The following is a 24,016-nucleotide window of genomic DNA, read 5'->3' on the forward strand; positions in this document are numbered from 1 at the left end:
AGAGAGAGAGAGAGAGGGGGGGGGGGAGAGAGAGAGAGAGAGAGAGAGAGAGAGAGAGAAAGGCCAGGTTAAAGAAGTACATCTTCAACATATGGCAATAGTTATGCAATGAAGATGCTGGAACAGCTCTGTGGAGAGGGAATTCCACAGCTTAGGGGCTGCTATAGAGAATGCCCTCTTCCAAGCCACCATTACCTGAACTATATAGGCATTGCAGCTATCAAGAGGGCCCTCTCTGCCAAACATAACACCCAGGATCTGTAGGGAAAGAGGTACTCTCTCAGATATTTAGAGTAAGTCATTTAGAGTTTTAAACACTAATGTGAGCACCTTGAATTGTGTTACAGCAGAAGCCAAACTGAAATTACCCCATTTGAAAGCTTACAGGTGGTTGAATTCTCTCTGGCGATAGGTAGCAGCCACACATATTGCCTTGGAGGCAATTGATGATCATTTTGTCAAATAAAATGAATTACAAATGCTTCTGCTGCTACATTTTATATTTTCTGGCTTCCAGCTTTCCACACTCTCTGCATGTTTCTGAAATGTGTGCACCTCATATTGATTTGTAACTGAAGAACAAAAGCATGTGTGTGTGTGTGTCTTCCTAAAACCCTTCACTGAGTCATAGCCATTATGGCAATGAAATATTACTCGCATTTCACAAACAAGAAGGAACGTTTCAGGTCGCTGAGCAGAAGTGTTCAGTTTCTGTTTCCAGGTGAACTAACTATTATTGAAATAGTTTATGGAGATTGAGATATTGATCACTTTCATGCTAACCGTGGCTTAAGGGAAGAGTGAGAGAAGGGAGGGGGGGTTGTGTTCTTCAGAAGACACCATTTCACTGGAGTGTGTGTATATGTGCCTATGTGTTTGGGGTATTTACTGCCTCTGTGGGTTTATTGCTTGAAGAGAAGGGTATCTTTGCTTTATTTTTATGACAATATAATTATACTTTAGAAATGCACTTGATTACTCTGTGCAGCAAAATTGTTCCAGTGCATTGCCTAGGCCAATACTGCTATACAAACAACTTTTCAGTCAATTGAGTTGGGTTAAAAAAAAAATCAATACTTTTATAGCAATATTTCTAGAGAGAACTTGCTGAATCCAATTTTTTGTCCTTCTGTTTGTTTAAAGAAAAGGTGGTTTATAGCTCTTAGCTTTCTGTTATGTTTATTTCCACCCATTTTAATAACTTAGGAATGGTGAGCACTTCAAGCTTGGCACCTGGAATTTAAGCACCTCTGGATTTTGATGCTGTTCTGGTAGCTCAGTACAAAACTGCTCAGGCTATGAAGTGTGTTTCAGCATATGACCAGTTTGTCTGAATGTTCCTTGAGTGTTCCATTCAAGCAGTGAAGCAGCTACCACTCAACACCTCCTAGCTTGCACTCACCTCAGAGCACCGCTTGACATTAGCCAATGTCCCCCATCCATGCCCCAGCCATTTTATTTAATAGAATTTACCAGAGATTGTTTGCTTGCTTGTTTGTTTGCCACCCATCTGACTGGGTTACCCCAGCCACTCTGGGTGGCTTCCATTAAAGTAAAACACAGTAAGTAATAAGTTTCTCCTTCCCTGCTCACAACAGCTAGTGACACCCCCAAACCTATTAAATCCTTATACATTGTGAACTGGATCTGATTTACGTTCAGTTGTTTCCAGTATTCAGTCTAGCGTAGTTATATGCTGTGGACTTATTAGCTCTATCTAATTTAAACTAGATATTTTTGTGTGTGTTATCCCACAAATATTTGCCAAAAAGCAAGTATGATAGAGTATATAGGCTGTTGTGTATATATTGGAAAATAGTTGTATACTGTAGCATCTAGGGTATTTACTTAAATTGCTTTTCTGAAAAATAATTCACTAGAAAGGCCAAGTGGCACTGAAAGTGGGTTTGCATCCTGCCACATTTTTTAACTCAGTTGCTGGTTTACAGAGCTCTGAGAAATCACTTTTTCTTTTTCTTTTTTGCAAAATTGCTTCCTCATTTCCAGTGAAATATGTTAACAATGTGATTTATAATACAGCGCACACTTTCTAACATTTGTGGCTGAGCAGAAACAGCACTGAATTATTTAGACAAAAACACCTTATTAGTATCATATAAAACTGTGTCACTGGTAAATAACACATAATATTTCTCACTTGAATTGCATCATCTAAACTTTTGCAAGATCTTCCACATGTTTATCCATGTCTGCTCATTCTGGCTTTAAGAGCTTGGTTTAGATTTATGAAGAGCCTAATAGATCAGACCAAAGTTCTATCTAGTCCAGCTTTCCTTTTCCAGAATCAGCCAACCAGATGTCTCTGGGAACCTCATAAGTAGGGCAGGAAGGAGCATGGGCATAGCCAAGTAAAACAATAGAAATACGTAAGTAACTGACTAATCATGTCAGTTCTGGCCCCCCTGACAAAAATCCTGACTACGCCCATGGGAAGGGGTAAGTCCTCCCCAGTCATATGCCTCCCTTGTAGATATACTGCAAGGGTGGGGAACCTTTTTCAGCCTGAGGGCCACACTTCTTTCTAGGACCACATGCCAGTGGCTAGAGGCAAAAGCTGGTGGAATAATGGGTGTAAATTTTCTGTCCGGCAGAAGCACTCAATGAAGATGCATAGCAGGACTGGTGAGGGGGGTGGCCTGGAAGAGGTGGTGTAGCTAGGGAGAATACTGCGGACCAGATAGAGAGGCTTGAGGGGCCACATTTGGCCCCAGGGTCTGAGGTTCTCCACCCCTGGTATGCTGCCTCTGAACATGAAGATTCCATTTAGCTAATCATGACCAGGAAAAACCTCTTCACAAGCCTATGCTTGGTACAGGGAAGGAAAAGTCCTCATGGACTGTCCCTTGCTGAAGATGCTAAAATGCTTCCGAAGAGCAGAAAGAATGGCCCTTCTCTGTGTTCCACTTAGAGTGGGAAGCACATTTGAATGGGATGGAAGAGAAAGCAGAGGGACATCTTGGTGACTGCACCAAGACTATGTAACACTTGCCCCCATGAATATCACTTGGCCAACTTCCTCACTATTTTTCATCAGTCATTAAAGACTGGCAGACTTTCATTGTATGTGGCAGATAATGTGTTTATGTTTGGTTTTAACTGCTGCTCCTCTCTCCTTGGTTGACTGTCTTTTATGCTGTTAATTAAAGTATCATTTTAAACATTGATTTTGTACCAGAAGTGTGAGATATAAATATTATTAGAGATTTTTATGTATATAACCAACAGAAGAAGAAGAGTTTGGATTTGATATCCCGCTTTATCACTACCTGAAGGAGTCTCAAAGCGGCTAACATTCTCCTTTCCCTTCCTCCCCCACAACAAACACTCTGTGAGGTGAGTGGGGCTGAGAGACTTCAAAGAAGTGTGACTAGCCCAAGGTCACCCAGTAGCTGCATGTGGAGGAGCGGGGAATCGAACCCGGTTCACCAGATTACAAGACTACTGCTCTTAACCACTACACCACACTGGCTCTCTCATCAAGCACAAGATTGATGCTCCCCACAAGTTAGGTGAGTTGGAAAAACGGATTAGGCAGATTGGTCTTGGTCTATCAATAACTATCTAAATAGATAGCCATGCTATCTAAATAGAGATTCCATGTTCAAGGGCAGTACAGTGGTACCTCGGGTTACATACGCTTCAGGTTACATACGCTTCAGGTTACAGACTCCGCTAACCCAGAAATAGTACCTCGGGTTAAGAAATTGGCTTCAGGATGAGAACAGAAATCACGTGGCGGCGGCGCAGCAGCGGGAGGCCCCATTAGCTAAAGTGGTGCTTCAGGTTAAGAACAGTTTCAGGTTAAGAACGGACCTCTGGAACGAATTAAGTACGTAACCAGAGGTACCACTGTACAGCTGTCAGATCACAGGGAAAGGCCATTGCCTTCATATTCGGCTTGTGAGCTGCCCAGAAGAGCCCAGATAGATCAGAGAAGGTTGAGCTTAGTTGCACCTTTCTGGTCTGATATGATTGTGCTGTTTTGTTTTTAAGTGGACTTTAAAAAATCTAGTGCACAAGAGGTCTGGTTTTTTTGGGGGGGGGGATCTTTCACACACGGAAACATCAGCCTCTTGTTTCCCACAGGGTTTTGTATCCTCTTCCTCCTTGTCTGTTTTTACCCTCTTGCATTCATCTAACGATTGCTTTAACTATATCTGGGCTACCACCCCACCAAATTCCTGTGGACAATCGTTACAGGTTAACCAAGACTGACCGGTGATTGCAGTTCACTTGTTTCCATTGACCCCAGCCGTTGGCTGCCTGGCTCATAAAATCTGTTATGCACAAAAGTGCATAAAATGAAGATGAAGTGCCTCCTCCCAGCCTTGACAAAAACCGTTCCTTCTGCTGAACTGGCGCTGCAATGAAAGTAAATAAATGAATGGACAGCAATCACAGCCTAGTTGATGAAACTGTTCAATTAAAGCACAGACATTTACATGGTGTAATTTCCCTAAATTGCCAATGAGCCCCTTTAGACACAACCAGTGTTCAAATTGATTTCAGCATTGATTTTGGCTGAAGCTGATAAATTTCTGCTTGTTAGTTAAAGTAATTTTGCAGAAGACTTTGTACTGCAGTATTGAAGTGTTCATTTAGCTGATGGTTAAAAGAGGAGTTATTTACCGAGGGCTGCACTGTTGTTCTGAGATGGAGCAATTCCCCAATCATCTTTTACTTTTACTTTTAATTTTTAAAGCTTCAGTATCCCAATCAATAGGTGACTGAAACTGATTAAAACTTATCCAACCAGCTGCCTATGGCAGTTTAATTAGAAACTGGTTGATTCTTAAATTAAACTTGTTTTTTTACACTGTGTACTCATCCTCCTGAATTTTCAGCAAAAAGTTAAGTTGTTCTTGATTAAAAATAAGTCAGGTATTTTTGGTAAGGAACAACAGAAGCCTGTTGTTTATTAGGAGATGGGATCTAACATGGCTAGCTCAGTGAGGGTTATTGCAAGCTTGTTCAAGCTGTACAGAGAGCATGGATTGGCATGTTGACTGTCTTTCCATATAAAAGCAAACAGGAGTATAGTTAGTTTCTATTCCTTCTTCAGCAGGCTGTCAGTCACATACAACCCCTCTTCAGAAACTGCTTCACTGTTTGCCACTGCAGTTTAAGGTGTTCACATTAAGCCCTAAATGATTTAGTCTCCAGATATATGAAAGCGCTGCCTCATTCCCTACGGACCCTCTTGGGTATTTAGATAGCCGGTGGAGGCCCCTCTTGGTAGTTTTACCACCCTTGGAAGTTTGTAGCTGTGGAATTCCCTCCCCACAGAGGTTTGTCTGGCACCTTCATTGTATAGCTTTAGCTAAAGGCTCAACTTCTTTAACAGCTGAGGACCCATCCCCTTCTTCTGATGTAAATTATTTTAACTGATTGTAATATAGTATTTTATCATTTTAAGTTGTGCTGGGGCCTTGCAGAAAAGAACTGGTAATAAATCCTTTTAAAAAGTGGCTAAACAAATTTATAAAGCACAGGGGAGCGTGCAGGAATGTGATTCCTTTATCTGCAGCCTAAAATGGTACAGTCCATTCTGTTCCTGCAGGAATCTTTTTTTCCTCCTCCAAAAATTGTGTGGCGGGTCTTGAGTCATTGGAAGAGTTTTAGAGGCACACAGTTTGTGGGCCAGGGCATGCCTTCAAGTTAATAATGAATCATTTTGTGGTCATTATTCAAGCATCTGCGGTGGGATTTCAGACAGAAGGAAGGGCTGGCATAGATTGTTGCTCTGAACGAGCTGAGTCCCAATAAGAGCTGCTCTTTACTAGCGCTGCTCACTTCTGAATATCCTCTTTTTAACAACCAGCAAGTCAGGCTAATGGGCTTGCCTATTACAGAAGGCAACAACTGTCAAAGTGCTAATTTCCTGGAAGCCATCTGAATCTTTTCTTTTTTAGACGGCTGTTTCAGTATGTGAAAATATCATCATTAAAACTCCCAAACTCTGGCCATTAGCACAGACCAGAGTGCTAAATCTAGAGTGTGCAAACAAAAAGGCCTGGAACCAAATTTGTACGTGATTTTGCTACATGTTGTCTACAGCCAGTGAGCATCATATCCTTGCACAGTGTGTAATGTTTAGAGAAACTGAGCTTCTCATGCATGAGGATGTGATCGGCTGGTTTTCCCCTGTTGCTTATTTTATTTCTGGAGGGGTGGTGCTTCATTTTGTTTTCTGATCCAGGAGTTTTTGAGCACTGACGACTATCGTTGAGTAATGTATTATGGAGCCAAATCAACAGCTGCCTTGCAGTAAGGTTCCATCCAAAATAAGAGGATGGAGATTATGATTAGAGACATCTTCCCCTCCCGCAGGCTTTCTGAACATTGTGTAGTTAGTTATTTCCTCTTCTTGGGCAGCTCATGTCAATATGTCTACATTTGACTGCTGTTGTGCTCCTGTCCTGCTTGAGGGCTTCTCAAAGGCATCTGGTTGGCCACAGGATGCTGGACTAGATGGGCCTTTGGTCTCATCCAGTATGGCTTTCATTTCATTCTAGATACTCCACAAATCTGACTCTGTCAGTGCTTCCTGTCCCATAAGAAGGAATCAAGGGGAACAATGTAGCTTCAACCAGGAGGCAGAAACAGTAACAAAGACCCTTTTCTGTGGGTCATCTTTATGCTGGTCCCAACAGGCATCTGTCACTTACATTACCGTGTTGAGAACTTGCAAGATTCTGGAGAAAGCAGTTTCAGGTTCCTTGGTTTTTCCTGTCTTGACTTCTTGGGCTCATTGTTCTGGTCCCACCACGCGCACACACACACACACACGAGCTCATGACCCTTCCTTCAGGAGGGGAAAAATAAGCAACTAGGAAAATTTGAATGGTTTTGCTCTCAAATGGTATGTGTGTGCACACACGCCTGCCTCTGATAACACAGTCTGTCTTTCTGTGCCCAAAATAGCTATCTTGCCAGGTCTGGGCACATTGCCTTCTCAGAGCTCCCTGCAGGGAAGCATTTGAATTTTCCAAGTGGTAGAAACTTAGAGTTATGCAAAATGGACTTGGCCCACACGAAGTCCCTTCAGGCTTCAAACGTCTGGGGATATGGTTAATAGTCAAGGTTAATAAAATATTTGACACAATTGTGCTGGTCATGCTTAAAAGCTGTTCTTTGTAAATGGATATAGAAGGCTCAGAGTAATGAGCACAAATAGGTAACATTCAGCAGGAGAGTTCCGTATTTTGTTTTTGTTTTCCTGGTGGGGAGGTGTCAAAAAGCAACAACTGACACTTCGTCTTTACTGTAGTCTGTTTAAACAGAGTAGGAATATCGAATGTAGCAGCAGCTTAAAATAACTACTCCAGCCGTTAGAGGCTATTCACAAGAATGAAAACTGCCAATCTTTACCGTGAGTTAATTTTTCTGATTAGGTGAGCAGAAAGCGGGGTTAAAAGTCAGTGAGATGATGAATCAATGCCCTTCTAATTTAGAAATAATACTGTTCTGTTTGGGAGGAGGGCTTACTATACCATGCATTATTCTGCAAGATTTTCAGCACCCTGTTAATTGATCCAAATGCTTTAATTGGCAAATCAATCCATAGATTATAACACTGAATTATCTCAAGTGATGTTATATTTAGAGGATATAAATTTTGACCAGGTAATGAAACAAACAAATCATGTTTTACTTAAGCAAGTCATTTTAAAGATATCCACCTGGATCCAGAATATTTTGCCTTTTTGATGCATCTTCTTCCGGAAAGCAGAACTGCGGGGATTTGAAACTACACAAAGCAGCCCTGCCCCCATTCTTTTTACCACAAGGAGAAGATTGGAACATGTATTCTTTTGGATGTATTGCTCTTCTTCCTATATTGAAACAAATGGAGGAAGAATTGTGTGTAGGAGCTCCATGTCCGGCCCTGAATTGGGTTTGGTATCTGGATCAAGGTAGCAAGCACATAATTTAAATGACCAATGTCAACTAGTTGTTCTGCTTAGTATTCACTTGCGGGGGAATGTTTTTCCAGCAAACTCATTGGGACAGGTAATTACTGCAGCAGCTACAGCCTAATTTGAAGTGTTAGCTGTTAATTAAAACACTGCCGAGGTGTCCGGTTTTCTTTTGGTGTAACCAAAGCTCCCATTCAGACTCCATTAATCACTTTACAGTTAATGTGCTGCAGGAGGTCAAGACAATTGAGATGCCATGGCGGTCAGGAGTAAACAAGTTTCCTTTCTTCCAGGTAGCATGGCACTTGCAGAAGCCAAGGGGATGCTTTGCCCTTGTGGGCATGGTATCTGTTTTGTGATCTCTTTCTCAATGATAATTAAAAGTTAAATTGCTACTGTCAATGCTCTGTAAACCAAACCAGGTACTTGCTCTTTGCTGGAAATTTAACCCAAACTTCCACGGATGAATTGGCGTGCATCATAATTAAATTATCAAGTCTTTCCTTTTAATTCATTTGGAAACAAGAGACCATCCCCATCCCCACTCCTCTCATGGAATAAGAAGGTGGTGGGAAGGATCGGCTTTCTTGACAGGCTAATTAAGTTGCCAAACTGCCCAGCACAGTACGTATTGAACTAACAGACGTTAAGCATCCCATCACAGATGTTTGTTTTCTTATCGTTTCTGCTTATCTGAAAGTCAAAATGTTCTGCCATTGTTGGTTCATCAATAGTTACCTCATGGATTACCTTCTATTTGGTTTATTGACTATGCCTTCTGCTGTCAGTCTCTCAATTATCATTTAAGAGGATATTCTTCTTCTCTGCTTTTAAATGCTTTTTCTTCAAGTATATTTGGGATTTGCATAAATGCTGCTAAAAAATTACTTGTGTTTGCAAATAAATCACATTGCTTGTGCATAATTTTAATACAGTGGTGCCTTGCAAGACAAAAATAATTCATTCCGCGAGTCTTTTCATCTTGCGATGTTTTTTGTCTTGCGAAGCACGGTCTGTCGCAACTGCGCCTCTTCAAGCGGCTTTAAAAAAAAAGCGCAAGACGTTTTCGTCTTGCGAAGCAAGCCCATAGGGAAATTCGTCTAGCGAAGCAACGCAAAACCGAAAAACCCTTTCGTCTAGCGAGTTTTTCGTCTTGCGAGGCATTCGTCTTGCGGGGCACCACTGTAAATTGTATTTTCATAAATTAAAATTAAATAATAGAAATGTAAATGTTTGAGTGATTATTCTGTAAAAAATTATAATATATATGAACAGAGGCACTGAGGCTGCAGTCCTTAGGCTAGCAAATCACATTGCATTTTATGGTGTGCTTTTTAGTTGAGTCCTGCAACGTCCTACCAAGACAAGAATAGTCCAGGTATTGATACCTGCCATGTGCTTGATATCACCCCCTTCTCTGTTTTTGCACTCCCAGGCAGGCAGCAAAATGGGAAGCCTATTTAGCTTTTATTAAACCACATTATGCAGTTGATTCCATTGGTGAATCAGGAGTTGTGAAAGATTGATTTGAGTTTGCAAATTGGAAAGATGTCTGAAGCTGTTTACTTCATAAGAGCTAGAACTGGTGATGTGTATCACCCAAATTAACAAGTTGCTCAAAAATGGCATTGACTGCAAGTATTCATTAGTGTAGCAAATCCAAAGAATGGATCTCATCCCCCCACTGCAGTTTGAACTGTCTTTTTCTCTTTTTTCTGTATGCAGAGCAAACCATGTCCCCAGTGGGAAAATACTAGCCGTAAAGGTATGTTCTTCCAAAAACTGCTTTACAAAAAAAGTCCTCTCCTACCCTGCCCCAACCATCAAATTCTTATTTCTGCATTATTTGTCTTGGTGCATGAAAGCAAAACATATACATGTTCAGGCCATAATGCAAAAAGCATCACACATACACATACACATAATTATTATTATTATATTATCGCACCACTACACACTTTTTCTCCCCTTTCTAGGTCACACAAGTAGTCTTGGGAAGTATTTGCATGCATTGGAAAAGTAATGTGTACCGATGAACTGGAAACTGTCAGTTAGAAAATCTCAGATACTGGTGGTGCACCAAGCACACTGGCCCAGCTTGTCCATTCTGTTGCTGAAGCCTTCAGCATTCCTAGAATATGTTTTCAAGTGCTTTCTTCATCTTCCTTCTGAAATGGGTCTTCCTTTCCTGCTTCCACTCAGAGACCTTCTGTCTTCCACCATTAAGGCATCAGCATACTCTGGGAGAACAACAAATTCTTCCTAAACTTAAGTTGCTGCTGACCTGGCAAAATCCAAACCCCATGCTTTGGATTACAGGTTCCATCGGCCCCTGCCAGCACAACTGCTGAAGTCCAAAACATCTTGGGGTGGGGGAGGTGGCACCAGGTTGGCGAAGGCAGTGTTAGACAAATTGCACTGAATTCCCTTTTTGGAATCTACCACTTCCTGGTTGGGAAAAATAAGCCTGATTCTTCTGTCAAATAATGAGGACTTTGACAGCAAATATTGCCCTGATTTGTGCAAACATACCCACCCCTTACATATCAGAACAGGTGTCATTTTTCAGCAAGCCTTACATGGAGATTATTATCCCAACCTGTATCTGCATTGGACTTGAAATTGCTTTTATCTACTGTATACTTTTTGTGTGAATGTGTTTCTTGTTAAATCAATATATTATGGGAATAAAATATTAAGTGTCTGATCCCAATACTTTCGTTGCTGGTAAATCAAGGTTTATGACTGAAGCACCGACACAGCTTTATCACTTTCTTGCACAGCTATAGCTACTTAAGAGGTTAAGGATAATCACAGCCGTTCATGTGAGTGTGAAGACTGGTGGCTTGGAAGCAAAGCAGGTGTGGACCAGTGTGAGAGCCAGTGGGGTATATTGGTTAAGGACTGGGCGAACCAGATTCAAGTCTGCAACTCAGGCAGGAAGCTCACTAGAAGAAAATGGGCCAGTCGCCATGTCATAATCTGGGGTTTAAATATAATAATAATATAAACACTGACAAGACAACCACTCAAGCCAGGATGCCAGTGAGCTGGTGAGCAGATTAGCTGGCCAGCTGGTGAGCAGATCTGGGCCGTCTGAGAGACACTTGATCTTTTACCTGAATGGCAAGTTGCTCAGGCAGAAGTTTCAGGGTACAGGGCCAGAAGGAATCTCATTGTCCTCCTATGTCACCTGACTGCTTGTCGGAGCAGCATCTAAATGCAGCAGAGAAGGGGCCAGCAGCTCTGTCCTCGGACAAGTCCTCATGGTGGCTCAGAGAACAAGATGCCTCTGGCACTCCGGCAGCTAAACCAAGTTGAGGCTGCAGGACCTTAGGCTGGGCATAAGAATGCCATTTGACTTGTTGATTTGGGTATGGAAATATATTGAGCCTTGCTTTGTGGAAAGAGGGAAAAGAGTTTGAAAAAAGAGGGTGCCAGCAGTTTATACTCCCCCTCCCACTTCAAAACTTTTTCTGTTTACTTAAAAAAAAGAGGCAAAATCTATATGAATTAAATATGCAAGAAACTCCTGCTTTGTGGTTTCCTATCAGCTGATTCCTGTGGAATGTGCCCTCTGAACCTTCCTACCTCCTGCGGGAAGCCACACGACTGAGGAGGTAGCATCCCTCCCCTTGCCTTGTGTGTGAGGAGGCCGTGTGCTGTTCTGCAACTCCAGTGTTTCCTTGCTCTTAACCTAGCATTTAAATGGTCCATTTGATTAATCATTTGTATACTGACTATCGTACTCCCAAATTTCCTCTGAGTTGTACATACTGTAAAAGACAATTATGTCACCACAGATTAAATAAGTGAATTAAAATGGAGTTGCAGCTTAATTTGACCTGTGATTTTGCTCTCGTTCCCTTTAGTGGCGTGCACACCATTCCAGCAAATAGATGAAGTCATCCATGACAGCCGGTGATGAATTGCCATCGCTATACTGTATATTTTAATAGCCTCTCACTAATTTAAATTGAGCACCGAGTAAATTATAATTCAGTCACTTGACTGCTTGTATTTAACTTGACAACTCATCCTTATTTGTCCTGGAGGTGTAGGAGAGAAGTGGAGAAAATGGGCTCAGGTATTTCTCATAGGGTTAACCCTTTCCCCTTGCAGTGTTCCGTGTCAAAGCCATTGTAGATAGGAACTTGATTGCTATTTCTGTTGCTGCTGTTATTTAACACAAGGCGGGGCAATCATTTTAGGGCTGGGAGTCACGTTTCCCATTTTAAATTGGGAAATGGGTTACACTCGAACTGTATGAACATGCTCTCTGACCCCTTTCCTTCCTTACCACCCCTTTTATTGGCACACTTCCGCTCAAATAAATTAATAAAATATATGGGGCCAGAATACAAATGCAGGTCCCAGTATTCAATACCCTTTGTCCATTTCTGTATTTAGAGTAACTAAAATCATGTTTAAAAAAATCATGTAGGTGATTTAGGGCCCAGAGTTACAGTGCAATTCTAAACATGTCTACCCAGAAGTAATTCCTACTGAATTCAAAAAAGCTTACTCCTGGGTAAGGGGGGTTTGGTTTTTATTTTGAGTCAGTGATCCAACAGGAAAATCCTGGCTGCCTGTTTGCTGACATATTTTATATCCTGCACCTTCAACATAATTTTGTATCTCAGGCCAGCCAAGAGAGTAGTCAGAAACAAGAAGTACAATTTAGGTAATAATGTGTGCAAACTAGCTCATTTTAATAGGTGGTAAAATCAAACTGCTCTAAGTTACATGTTTACATTAGCATTTTTTAAAAGCTGGCGGCTAAATGATAGCTGTGAGTTCTCCAGGTGGGCCTCTTTGGGGAGGGCATTCCAAAGGTTTACTTTTAGTGAGCTTGGGGAACTTGTGCCATGTTGAAATGGGTGGGTTTATGCATGACTGATTCAATATCAAATCAAGCCACAATCTGGATCTCCTGCAGTTTCCTAGCATCCTCTAAGTTGGCTGTGTGTGGTCCTCAGCCTTACTTCCAGGAAAGAAGGAAGGCAGAGCAAGACCAAAATGGGGAGGAAAGCCAAAACAGAGGTGGGGGGAAGTCCTCTGTAAGCAATTGGTTCAGACCTCTTCTTGCAAGAACATCTTCCCTTCCAGAGAGAAAGAGAAGCTGGTGACAGAGGTGACAAAGAAAGAAGAGAATTTGACCCTGCCCACCTTGAGCCCTGGTCCTGCCCACTGCTGGCATGTGACCCCTAAGGAAATGCAACCCTTTCCAGAAAAAGTTCACTTGCCTCTGTCCTAAAATAATTCTGGCTAAGTCCACAGTGGTGAATGTACAATGATTACTGTTTTGAACTTACTTTGGGGGAAACGGAAACTCCTTAAAATTGCATAGTGGGTGTTTCATGTGGCATGCCATGGCCACAGTTTTTCAGCGGCATGAGATTTTGTCATAGTGGCCGATCTCTGCGGCAAGCCTTTGCTCGTGAACACATTGTGGCCTGGAGCAATTGGCAGCATTAATGCAATGTTGAGTAAAAGCCATGTGGTAGCCATTTTGTGTGAAGGAGGGCTAAGACCCTTCCATTCTTAAAAATCAATGTGCCTGTAATTCACAGCAGCTCAGGGACTTTCTTCATTTCACGTCTTGGCTGATGCAGCATTTGCCATCCGTGACATCGAATCCAGTCAATATTCGGCTAAAGCTTTTGCAATGGGGGAAGCTGGGTTTCGAGCAGGGTTTTAACAATTGGAAAAGCAATCTCTTTTAGATATGATAGAGGGTTAAATTTTGTTGTTGTTTTAATGGGCAAAATTGATACAGTGTTCCAGCAGGTTACTTTGTTTTAAGCTTTCCACCCTGGAAAAAAAATGTAAGTGAATATTGTTGGCAAATGACTATTGATCTGGAGAAATGTGTTAAATGTTCTCTTGGCAGCCTTTCTATTACAGTTACAATTTAGTTTAGTGAGAGCTTTTATAAATAACCCTAAAGCAAATTCTTGATAGAAACTGGTTATGCTCTTTTTTCTCTGTTTAGACAGACATCAATACTGTAAAATGTAGGTTTAGAAATGGGTTCTTTTTGTGTGTGTGGTGTGGTGTTTTGTTTTGTTTAAATCAGAGGCCATGTTGCTTTCCATTGCCAACCTCATGTATTGTTGGTTGTGTTAATCTTGCAAAATATTATTGAGTCTCAACCAAGTACCAAAATCCTCGGGAGTGTATATTATTATTATTATTATTATTATTATTATTATTATTTAATTTATTAATCACTTTCCATGAAACATCCTAAAGCAATTAACGATAAAAATTTCAATAATAAAAACATATGTAAAAACAATTTCACATCCAATACATAAATCTAAATAAAAATCTCTACCTAAAAGGTTTGTTGGGAAATGGACTTCCAGGTTAGCGCCTCCGTTAATGGCGGATTTCCTCTGACCGGGAGGAATCCGCTTTGTGGAAATTAGGGTCTGGAACGCCACGGCGAGGCGGAGACCCATTAAAAACCACAGGCGGGAGAAGCCTGTGGACGTGGGATTCGGCTGGCACCTTTTGCGCCTCCCCTACTCGCGGGGACACCCAGTTTCGGGGATCCGGAGCAACGTGGGGTGAGCGGCGCGGTGCTCCGAATCGATTGCTTTTTTCACGAAGTGAAGCCGCATTGCTGTTGCCGGGGAGCGCTGACTTTTTCCTGTGGACAATTGGACTTTAAACAACTACCCGTGAGTAGAACGGAAAATTAGATTACTAAACATCTTTAATTTGGCACCGAAGCGGGAAGGTTCCAAACAGGAAGTCCGCCTTCCGCTTTTGTAAATAGATTGAAGCAAAGACATTGCAAGCTAAAGTCTGGAAAGTCTTTTGTAAAGGATTAAATCTCCATCGGCTAAAATTACTAAACCCCCCTTGGAAGCAGGAGAAGAGGGGGGAAAGTTTAGATTGTTTAAGCCTGCAGGAGAGAGAGTGAAGAAAGATAAATTACCACCGTTTTGAACCTGGGAACGGGCTGCCAGGGAGCGACGTATTGGGAAAGTTCATTGACTGTGAATAAAACGTATGTTGACAGATAGTTAAACAAGAGAAACATTTTGATTCCAATGTTTCCTTTTGCACTTGAAAGGAGCAAAATATCTGAAACTCGAAATTAACTTTGTTGCTGGACCTGCTTTTAAAAAGACGGATACAAATAGAAACTGTTTCCCCTAGAGGGAGCTCTTGAAACTGTTGCAGGAGTGGATCTGGGGAATTCTCCAGCTGTAGAGATTAAAGACTGTGAGAATTAGACATTGACCTTGGACAAGAATGTGGACAGAAGAAGCCTTAGTAATTGCTTTTTGCAAAACAAGTGCTTTATTGGAACAGCTTCATGAGAAGATGGATGCGATGACTACTAGCATTGACAATTTTGGACAAAAAAGGATTGATTTGGGACAAAAAGTGAATACTTATAAAGAAACTACTCAGGAACCGACCCAGGAATCTGCTTTGACATGGCAAGCTGTGGAGAAGACAAAGGAGGAGGTTGTTGTTGAACCTCAAGTAATACAAGTGGAGAGAGCCTCGGCCTTGTATGAGCATAAGCTGTTGCTTTTGAAGACCAAATCTGGAGAAAGCCAGATTTGGAGAGATGGAGTCCCGCTTGGATTGGAGAAGGAAAGTTGGAAAGATCCCTTTATGCAGGGATGTTCTGGCCTTTGGGATCTTGTTTTGGGCCAGGGGGAGATTGGAGTGGTGAGGGCCTTTAACTTTGGAGGGACTTTGAAACATGTTTGAATTATTTTTTGGATTTTGGCCCTGTCTATGGAGAATGGGCTGACCTGTCGAGAAGGGATAAAGACATTGTTAGGTTGGAGTCTTCCCGAGATCTACTCCTCAGTGACAAAGGAAGGAAATTAAGAACAAGATCAGCAGAAGACAAAGTAAAGTGTAGGTATAAATATGAAGAAGATCTGCAGAAGGGACATGGAAAAGAGTTAAGAGCCTCGGACAGGAGATCACCAGGTTGATGGACTAGATGGAATGGATAGAGAAGACTGACAGAACCCGAGACCAGGAAGAAGAGACAGTGGATGAAGATTGGAAGAAAGTTTTAAAAAATTTTTTAGAGAAATATTGAAAAATTTATGAGTGTTAGAAAAAAGTTGGAATGAAACTATATGGCTTTAGTAGAAATGTTATAAGGAGTTATGTACAAATAAGTTTTAAGTTTTAGGGTTTTTTTATGGTAAGATAAGGTTAAAATAAATTAAGATGTTTAAATGACAGAAAATAGTGAAAGATGGAAAGGATTTGCTGAAATAATGAATAACTAGAATACAAAAAAAGGAGGTGTGAGGAGGTTGATGAAACAAGTTAATGAAAGACAAAGATATGGAAATATTGGATCTATTTTTAACTTTTTTGCTTTTGTTTTTGGTCTTGATGTATTGTGTGTTTTGTTTTTTTTCTTTTTCTTTTCTTTTGTTTTTTATATGTATTGATTTGTATTGTTTTTTCTCTTTTTCTCACACTTTTTTCTGTAATTTTAAACTTTCAATAAATTTCATTTAAAAAAAAAAGGTTTGTTGGAAAATGAAAAACTTCAGTAGGCACCAGAAAGACAATAAATATGGTACCTGTCTGATATGTAATGGTAGGGAGCTCCAGAACACACCATAATTTTATTTAAAATGTGTTGCCACTCCCAGGGTCAGATAAAACTGACTTGGTAGTTGCCTGGTTTTCAACCAGTGTGCCACCCTGAGGTCCCTTGAAGGATGGTCAGGGATAATGCGGGCAACACTGGCCGGTAACTTATTAGGTGTGAGCTTTAGTTACTGGTAGCCAAGGTCTTTACAGGTGTTGATCTTCACTTAAAATATCCTATTTTGTTGGCAACAAACTGGCAGTCTGTTGGTGGTAGCCAGTTGACTTGAGCAGGAGTTTTCCGTGCCACCTGAAAAATATATAGGTTTGTTGACAGTGTTCACATGCATTATGTAATGAGATATAATGTTCTGATGCTTACTTTCAGGTGATCCCTTTAGATATTACACTGGAACTTCAAAAGCAGATTATGTCAGAGTTAGAAATTCTTTACAAGGTATAATTTTCTAGCATTTACATTTCGATTCTATGTATAGTATGTCTTCAACATTGACAGCATTTTTCTCTCTTCATCTGCAGTGTGATTCGTCCTATATCATAGGATTTTACGGTGCTTTTTTTGTAGAAAACAGGATTTCCCTTTGTACTGAATTCATGGATGGTGAGTGCTGCTTGCATATTCTTGAAAAGCCTCAACTGTTTTTTGTTTTTTGTTTAATGTAATTGGGAAATCAATTTGAACATTTGTGCACATCCTAAAGAAGCACAAAAATGATTCCTAGTACAGATGGTGCAAGATGTCTTTTCCTCTTTTTTTTAGGAGGTATTTTAAAAATAATAACTTTTCACAAGCCTTAACACATCAGGCAGGGAAGAGTCATGATTACTTGATGTTAAGTATGTTACATTTTCCTCAATGGAGCTGCATTGACTTTTTATTGAAAATTTAAATAGAACAGAAGTAAATGCTGCTTTATCTGTTGCTTGATATTTTCAACTTCCATACAATCTGTCTTTACTGACAAAACAGCTGTTCCCGCTTTTAATGTTTCAGTCGCCAGCACAGATTTTCCTTTAAATAAGCCTATTAGCTCACCCATTGTCCTGTGTGTTTTCAGCAAGCAGTAGTGGGTTGGGCATGGCAGGATTAAAGGGTTTCAGAGATTTTTTTTGCCTGGGTTTCCTTAGCAATTTAACCCCATTGTTCATCCAATTAAAAATGTATCACATGAACAAGGCAGATGCACCTGAGCAGGTGAGTCAAGCAATTGATTTTGATAGCAGGATATTTCCTCCCTATCCCTGGCAATATCACAAAAGAATTCTGGAGCACTACTCCAGGATTGTGCTTTCCTCTCAGATGATGCAGTGCAGGTGGCTTGGGCCAGCCCTGTAGGTGAACAAGGGGGACCTCACTTTGCTTATTACAGGCTAATCCTTTCTTCTGAGTCAATATCTTTACAAGCAAGTTCCTCTCTGTTTTATTTGATATTAGCAATGTTTTGTTTGTTCCTGCAGGGGGCTCTTTGGATGTCTACAGAAAAATTCCAGAACACGTACTGGGAAGAATAGCTGTAGCAGTGAGTACTTTGGGGTTCTATTTTTAATATAATAGTGTTAAATACTTAAATATTTATCACAGCTGATATTTGTAGCTATAAATAACATAGGAAGATGAGGAGTGGGGGGAGAGTGAGAGTCATGGGGCACCTTGATAGCTAACAAATTTATTATGGTGTGAACTTTTGAGGAGTAGCATTAACTTCATTCTGGACTTCAGTCCACAAAAGCTTTTGCCATGATAAAATCTGTTAGTCTTCAACAGGCCCCAAGACCCTTGGTTGTTTTTGGCGCAACAGACTGCACAACTTCCTCTCTAAAAACGGGGGTGGGAAAAACCTCTTCCTTTTCTAGTATGTGTTGGAGAATCGCAAATAAGTTTGGTTTGTAATTTGTTGAAGCCTAAGTCTACTTATAAGAAAACATCCTACAAAGTTTCTAAATTATTAATTCTCATGTTGGCGTACTGTAGTCTCTTTAATTTTGTCAGTTTCATCAATTGAAAGTTGTTTTCATTGAGATGTCTGGAAATTGCCATTAAAGTTCAATTTCAGTTTTTGATAATGTTGGAGTACTCTAAACAAATTCTAAAAGCCACATAAAAACCACATGTTTTTCGAACAGCCTAATAGCAATCCTGTTATATATTTTGAAACTAATGTTCCATTCCATATCACTTGTATCTTATCACATGCTTACCAGGAAGTTTTTGTCAAGTGAAACACATCTTCATCTGCATGTATTTGCACTGTTGATTGTATTCAGTTTCCGGGGGGGGGGGGTAGGTAGGTAATATATCAGATTGACTTTATAAAAAGTAAATAACTCACATTACAGAGTTTAGGACAGGGTGACCAAGATGGGGTCCTCCAGATGTTGTTGGACTACAATGCCCATCTTTCCTGACCAATGAGCATGCTGGCTGTGACTGATGGGAGTCGGAGTGCAACAATATCCCCCAGTGTAGGGCATAATCAACTTTATACCATCAATTAACATACATTTCTATTGGGTATTTGTGAAAGGTGTTATGCAATTCTACCTCCCGTATTTGTTTTGTCTCTTCATAGAAAAACCACTATTGATCTCAACAGCCCTTTTTGTATTTGCTTAGTTTTCTGTGCAAATTCATACTGTTTATCACCAGCATTCAGAGTTACTCTATTTTTCCGTGTATAAGATGCCCCCATGTATAAGACGTCCCCTATTTTGGGGGACTCCAAATTAAGAAAACGCCCCTCAGCACTACCCGTGAATAAGATGAGCCAATTTCAAACCCAATTTTTTGGTTAAAAAAACCCTAGTCTTATAAACAGAAAAATACAGTATATGCAGAGGTTGCCATGTAGCTGCCATGGCTAAAGGCCCTTGATAGCCTTCCTAAATCTGGTGCCCCCCAGATATTTTGAGCTGTAACTCCCATCACCCCCCCACTCATCCTACTGGCTGAAGCTCTTGAGAGCTGTAGTACAAAACATCTGTAGTCCAGCAGCTTGCAGAAGGCTGCCCTTGATAGACTCATTTTCCATGAATTTACATAATCCTTCTTAAAGCTATCTAAGCCAGCAGCTATCATCTCATGGTAGGAAATTATTTGAGTTTATTAAGCAGTATATAAAGAAGGCCCTTCCTCCTGTGAGTCTTTAATGTATGGCCATGCAGCTTCATTGGGTGACCCCATATTAAACTGTTAGCACAGGAGAAAAGTTCTCCTCTATCCACCCTTTTGCTATGGTTCGTAATTCTATAAACCTTTGCCCTCTTTCTTTTTCTTTTCTTTTTTCCTAAAGTGAGTAGTCCCTAATATTAAGTTATGCACTTGCACAACGTATAGGCATATAACATACAGGTACCCCAATATATAGGACCTATTTTCCCCAGAAGATCAATAATAATTCTGTTTGCTCCATCCATTAGCATGGTGTACATGAAGGTCCCAGATAGTCTTCTCTCCATGATCCATCCAGAAGCTGCTTCAGCATAGTTGTTGCACTAGTATTAGATCTTATCCCTTCATGCCATGCTGGGGATAATGAGCTGAATTCTCCAAGTCTAAGAAGAGAATGTATCATAATTTTAAAGCCGCAGCCAAGACCAGTTGGAAGGGAGGTGTCATGGGGTAGGGTGCTGCTGAACAATTGCTAAATCTGAAGCAGGCTTTGATAATTTAAGTGGTTTAAAGCAGAACAAAAAGTTATTCTAAAATGTACCATTTAATTAAATGCCTGTTTTCCACACTCATTATACATCAAGCTGACAACTGAAATCCTTTAATCTGATGCAGGCAGCTATTTAGGCTCCTTTCATTGTAATTCGCAGCTCAGCTTCATTCTCTCTACTTTAGCTGCATGTGCAAAGAGCATCTTTTAATCTGATGCTATCGCTTTGGAGCACTTGCAGATGGGCTTGTTTTTTCAGACTCGGCATGGTTCGCTTCTAACACACACACATGCACATACTGCTTTGGTGAGAGTAAAAGTGTTTCACTTTTGCAGTCCACTTTTGCACGATCTTATTAAATAACATTCATTTCTATAGTTCACTGTAAATTACAAATACTTTCTCCTCCTAGGCATTTAGCCTGACAACAAGCATTCTGGAGTAGCATCTTCAAACATCTTCAAACAGTTTTTCCAGAAAGGGAACATGTGCTGTGTCCAAGGCCACGCAGTGGATTCATGGCCAAACTAAAATCAAATTTTTGCATGATTTCTGAAAACCTGACTTTGAGTGATTGATCTAAGAAATCTTAAGTCTCAAGTTCAGTCCAACCCTTTTGGGTCCATGGAAACATCTGCAAACAGGAGAAATTGGTGCATTCCACCCCTCACTCAACCTAGCACACACCACAATCTAGTCTACTATCTCCAATAAATGCTACTTTCACGATTAATTTCAGCAGCATTGGGGTACAGGACCCTGGAGGCACCAGGGAAGACTTGTGCAGGTGAGCCTGCAAGTCTGGAGGTGTGCATGGGGCAGCCAGGGCTATGTGATAAGAGCCTTAAAAAAACTCAGCCATTCAGCAGAGAAGGTGGAGAAAGAGTGTGTGTGTTATGAATTATGCTACTCCTGCCACTCCTGAACTCCTGAGTACAGCGGTACCTTGGGTTACAGACGCTTCAGGTTACAGACGCTTCAGGTTACAGACTCCGCTAACCTAGAAATAGTACCTCAGGTTAAGAATTTTGCTTCAGGATGAGAACAGAAATCATACGGCAGCGGCATGTCAGCAGCTGGAGGCCCCATTAGCTAAAGTGGTGCTTCAGGTTAAGAACAGTTTCAGGTTAAGAATGGACCTCCAGAATGCATTAACCAGAGCTACCACGGTATTGGATTGGGGAGGGGAACTGCATGTGTAGTGTCTGTCCAGATACAGGATTTCCCCTTTAACTGGGGATATGATTGCAGACTTCCGGAGGCGGCGCGAAACGAGTAATGGCGGTCCTCTTTGCGCAGCAAAGAGGGGCTCCGCAGGAAAGGGTTGTTCGCTACGGCGAAGCGACGACCCATTAAGTTAAACCACGAGCAGAGTGAGCTCGTGGCCGTGGGATCCGGCGGGCACCGAGAGCGACCCCCAAAACGAAGAAGGGACCCCGTAAGGGGCTCCGGAAGCGCGGAGGGGAAGCGGTGCTGTGGATTCATCGCTCTTTCTGCGGGAGTGAAGCCGCGCGGCTGTTACCGATGAGCGCCGACCTTTCTTCCTTCACATTGGATTACAAATCAACTACTCGTGAGTAGGATTTATTTGAGATTGGATTACAAATTGTGAATTCGGCTGAAAGCGGGAGACGAGAAAAAGGAAGTCCGTCTCCCGGAGGTGCTTAATGATCAAAGGCAAAGGAACTGACAAGCTGGAAGCAGTACAAAAGGGTTTTTAAATGAGAGATAGCATACGTCTGGAGAAGTTTGGAAATTGAAGGGAAAGGCAAGTTATCTTTATTTTTCTGTGATCGTGTCTATTCTGCTTGGGGTTTCTTCTCCGCTAAAACTTTTAAAAACTTTAAAGACTTGAAAATCCCTAGTCCCGGACTTGCAGCGGGCAAAAAGTTGTGTTGCGGATACACTTACAAAGCTGAAACAGATACTTAGAGGCATTACCGGTGGATACAATTAAGTAACTGTATTTTGCACCTTTTAAGAAACTATTGTGGCAAAACTGAGAGGGCTCTGCCAGAGGGAAAAGATCTTCTCTAAAGACACTGATTAATTTAACTAACTGTAGGAACTTTAATGGCGACGGAAACTTTGTTTCTTCTTTCATGAACTGAACAACACTCCCCCTAGTGGAGTTTGGGATTTACAATTTCCTGAGAACTGACTTTGTTTTGTCTCTCTGTGGTCTGGTTACTCACTCTGAGGCCTGTCTTTCCCATGGAACTTTTGACAGCTTGACCTTGAATCCAAAGACAGGTGTGGAATGAGTGTGGAATGAGTGGTAAACCAAAAACAAGAGCTGCGTCGAAAGCAGGGAAAGGCAAATTGGTACAAACAACTTTGGTTTCCCAGGCCCGCAGATCTTCAGTCCCTGCGGTACTACAGGCTGTACCATTACCAACAACCCCAGCTGAAGAATCAGAACAATCAACAAGTGAAGATATGGCAGCTGGGGGATCCAACATTCTCCTAGAGGAAATGCTACAACAATTTGCAATTTTGAACAAAAAAGTGGATGACCAAACTGCAAAAATTGACTTAGCCACATCCTCAATTACCAAACTTTTTGAACAGGTGGCTAAGCATTCACAAGACATTGGAAACCTAAAGGACGTGGTATCCGAAAATCGAAAATTGGCCGAGGCTGCGAATGAAAAAGTAGAAGCAGTAACTAAAGAAGTGGAGGAATTGAAAGGAGAGGTAAGGCCGCTCCATAAACATATTACTGACCAGCAGGCCTATCTGTCTTTGGTGGAACTGCGAAACAGGGAAAATAATTTGAGATTACGCTCTATCCCAGAGATTGAGAAAGAGGACTTGATTGGCTTTTTAACAGCAGAATTTTCTAAATTCTGGGGTATAAACGAAGATACAGACTTCAAAATAACAACTGCATTCAGATTGGGAAGGGTTGCCGGGAAGGACAGACCTAGAGACTGTTTGATTATTTTAAGGACTAAGCAGGAGAGAGACAAGATACTCGACCTACATTTTAATAAAGCACTTGTGATCCAGGACAGAAGAGCACAAATCTACAAGGATATTCCTAAACAATTACTGGATCTAAGATCTAACTACACTGACCTAGCTGGACTTTTGAGAGGTAACGGAATACCTTACAGGTGGGAGTTCCCACAAGGCCTCTCATTCAAATACAAAGGAAAGAAGATAAAAATCAAAACGAAAGAGGATAGCCAGAAGTTCCTACACGACCACGGAGAAGACTTGCAGAAAGGAGCGGCAGCTATTTGGCCATCACCAGAGTTAGGAAAAGAGTTACCACCCTCGGATTTGGACAAAAAAGAAGACACCCAACAAGAGTAACAACAGATTGACACAGGATGTCTCTGCAGCTGTATAGTTGGAACATTAACGGCGCGAATTCCCCAGAAAAACGCAAAAGGATTTTCCATATCCTAAAGAAAGAGAATTTGGATATAATTTGCTTGCAAGAAACCCATGTGACCAGGTCACACAGGAAGGTGTTAATAAATAAAAGATTAGGCCAAGAATTTATTTCATCAGATAGAGTCAAGAAAAGAGGCGTGGTGATTTACGCCAAAGAGAATCTATCACCAAAATTTTTGTTTAAAGATTGTCAGGGGATGATTAGCTGCTTGTGCTTAAAATAGTGCCCCTTCAGAGTTTGTGCGACCCCACAAACCTCTGTGTGTGACAGAGCTCCTCAGACATGTCTGCTCTAGTCACTTGTAGAGTCCGACAGTGGCTGTCTGCGGAAGCGCTTCCAGCAAAGAAGTTCCTTAACGGAAACGCGTCTCCTGGACTCACGACGTGACAGCTTCCGG

At 41.2% G+C, this 24,016-nt stretch overlaps 1 protein-coding gene across 7 annotated transcripts in view; it reads left to right on the top strand.

The window, feature by feature from the left end:
- The window catches only part of MAP2K5 (mitogen-activated protein kinase kinase 5), a 137,738-nt gene that overhangs the window by 29,305 nt on the left and 84,417 nt on the right, over positions 1-24,016 (top strand). For all 7 annotated transcript variants that reach the window (XR_014213416.1, XR_014213417.1, XR_014213418.1 and 4 more), the window contains exons 9-12: positions 9,666-9,705; positions 16,921-16,989; positions 17,073-17,154; positions 18,012-18,073. Coding sequence is in view for 4 of the 7 variants with exons in the window: in XM_082198628.1 (XP_082054754.1) it covers positions 9,666-9,705; positions 16,921-16,989; positions 17,073-17,154; positions 18,012-18,073 (253 nt within the window). In the remaining 3 variants the exon portion in view is untranslated. The remainder of the gene's footprint in view (positions 1-9,665; positions 9,706-16,920; positions 16,990-17,072; positions 17,155-18,011; positions 18,074-24,016) is intronic.

Source organism: Podarcis vaucheri (assembly GCF_965113315.1).
Source record: "Podarcis vaucheri genome assembly, chromosome: 14".
NCBI lineage: Eukaryota > Metazoa > Chordata > Lepidosauria > Squamata > Lacertidae > Podarcis > Podarcis vaucheri.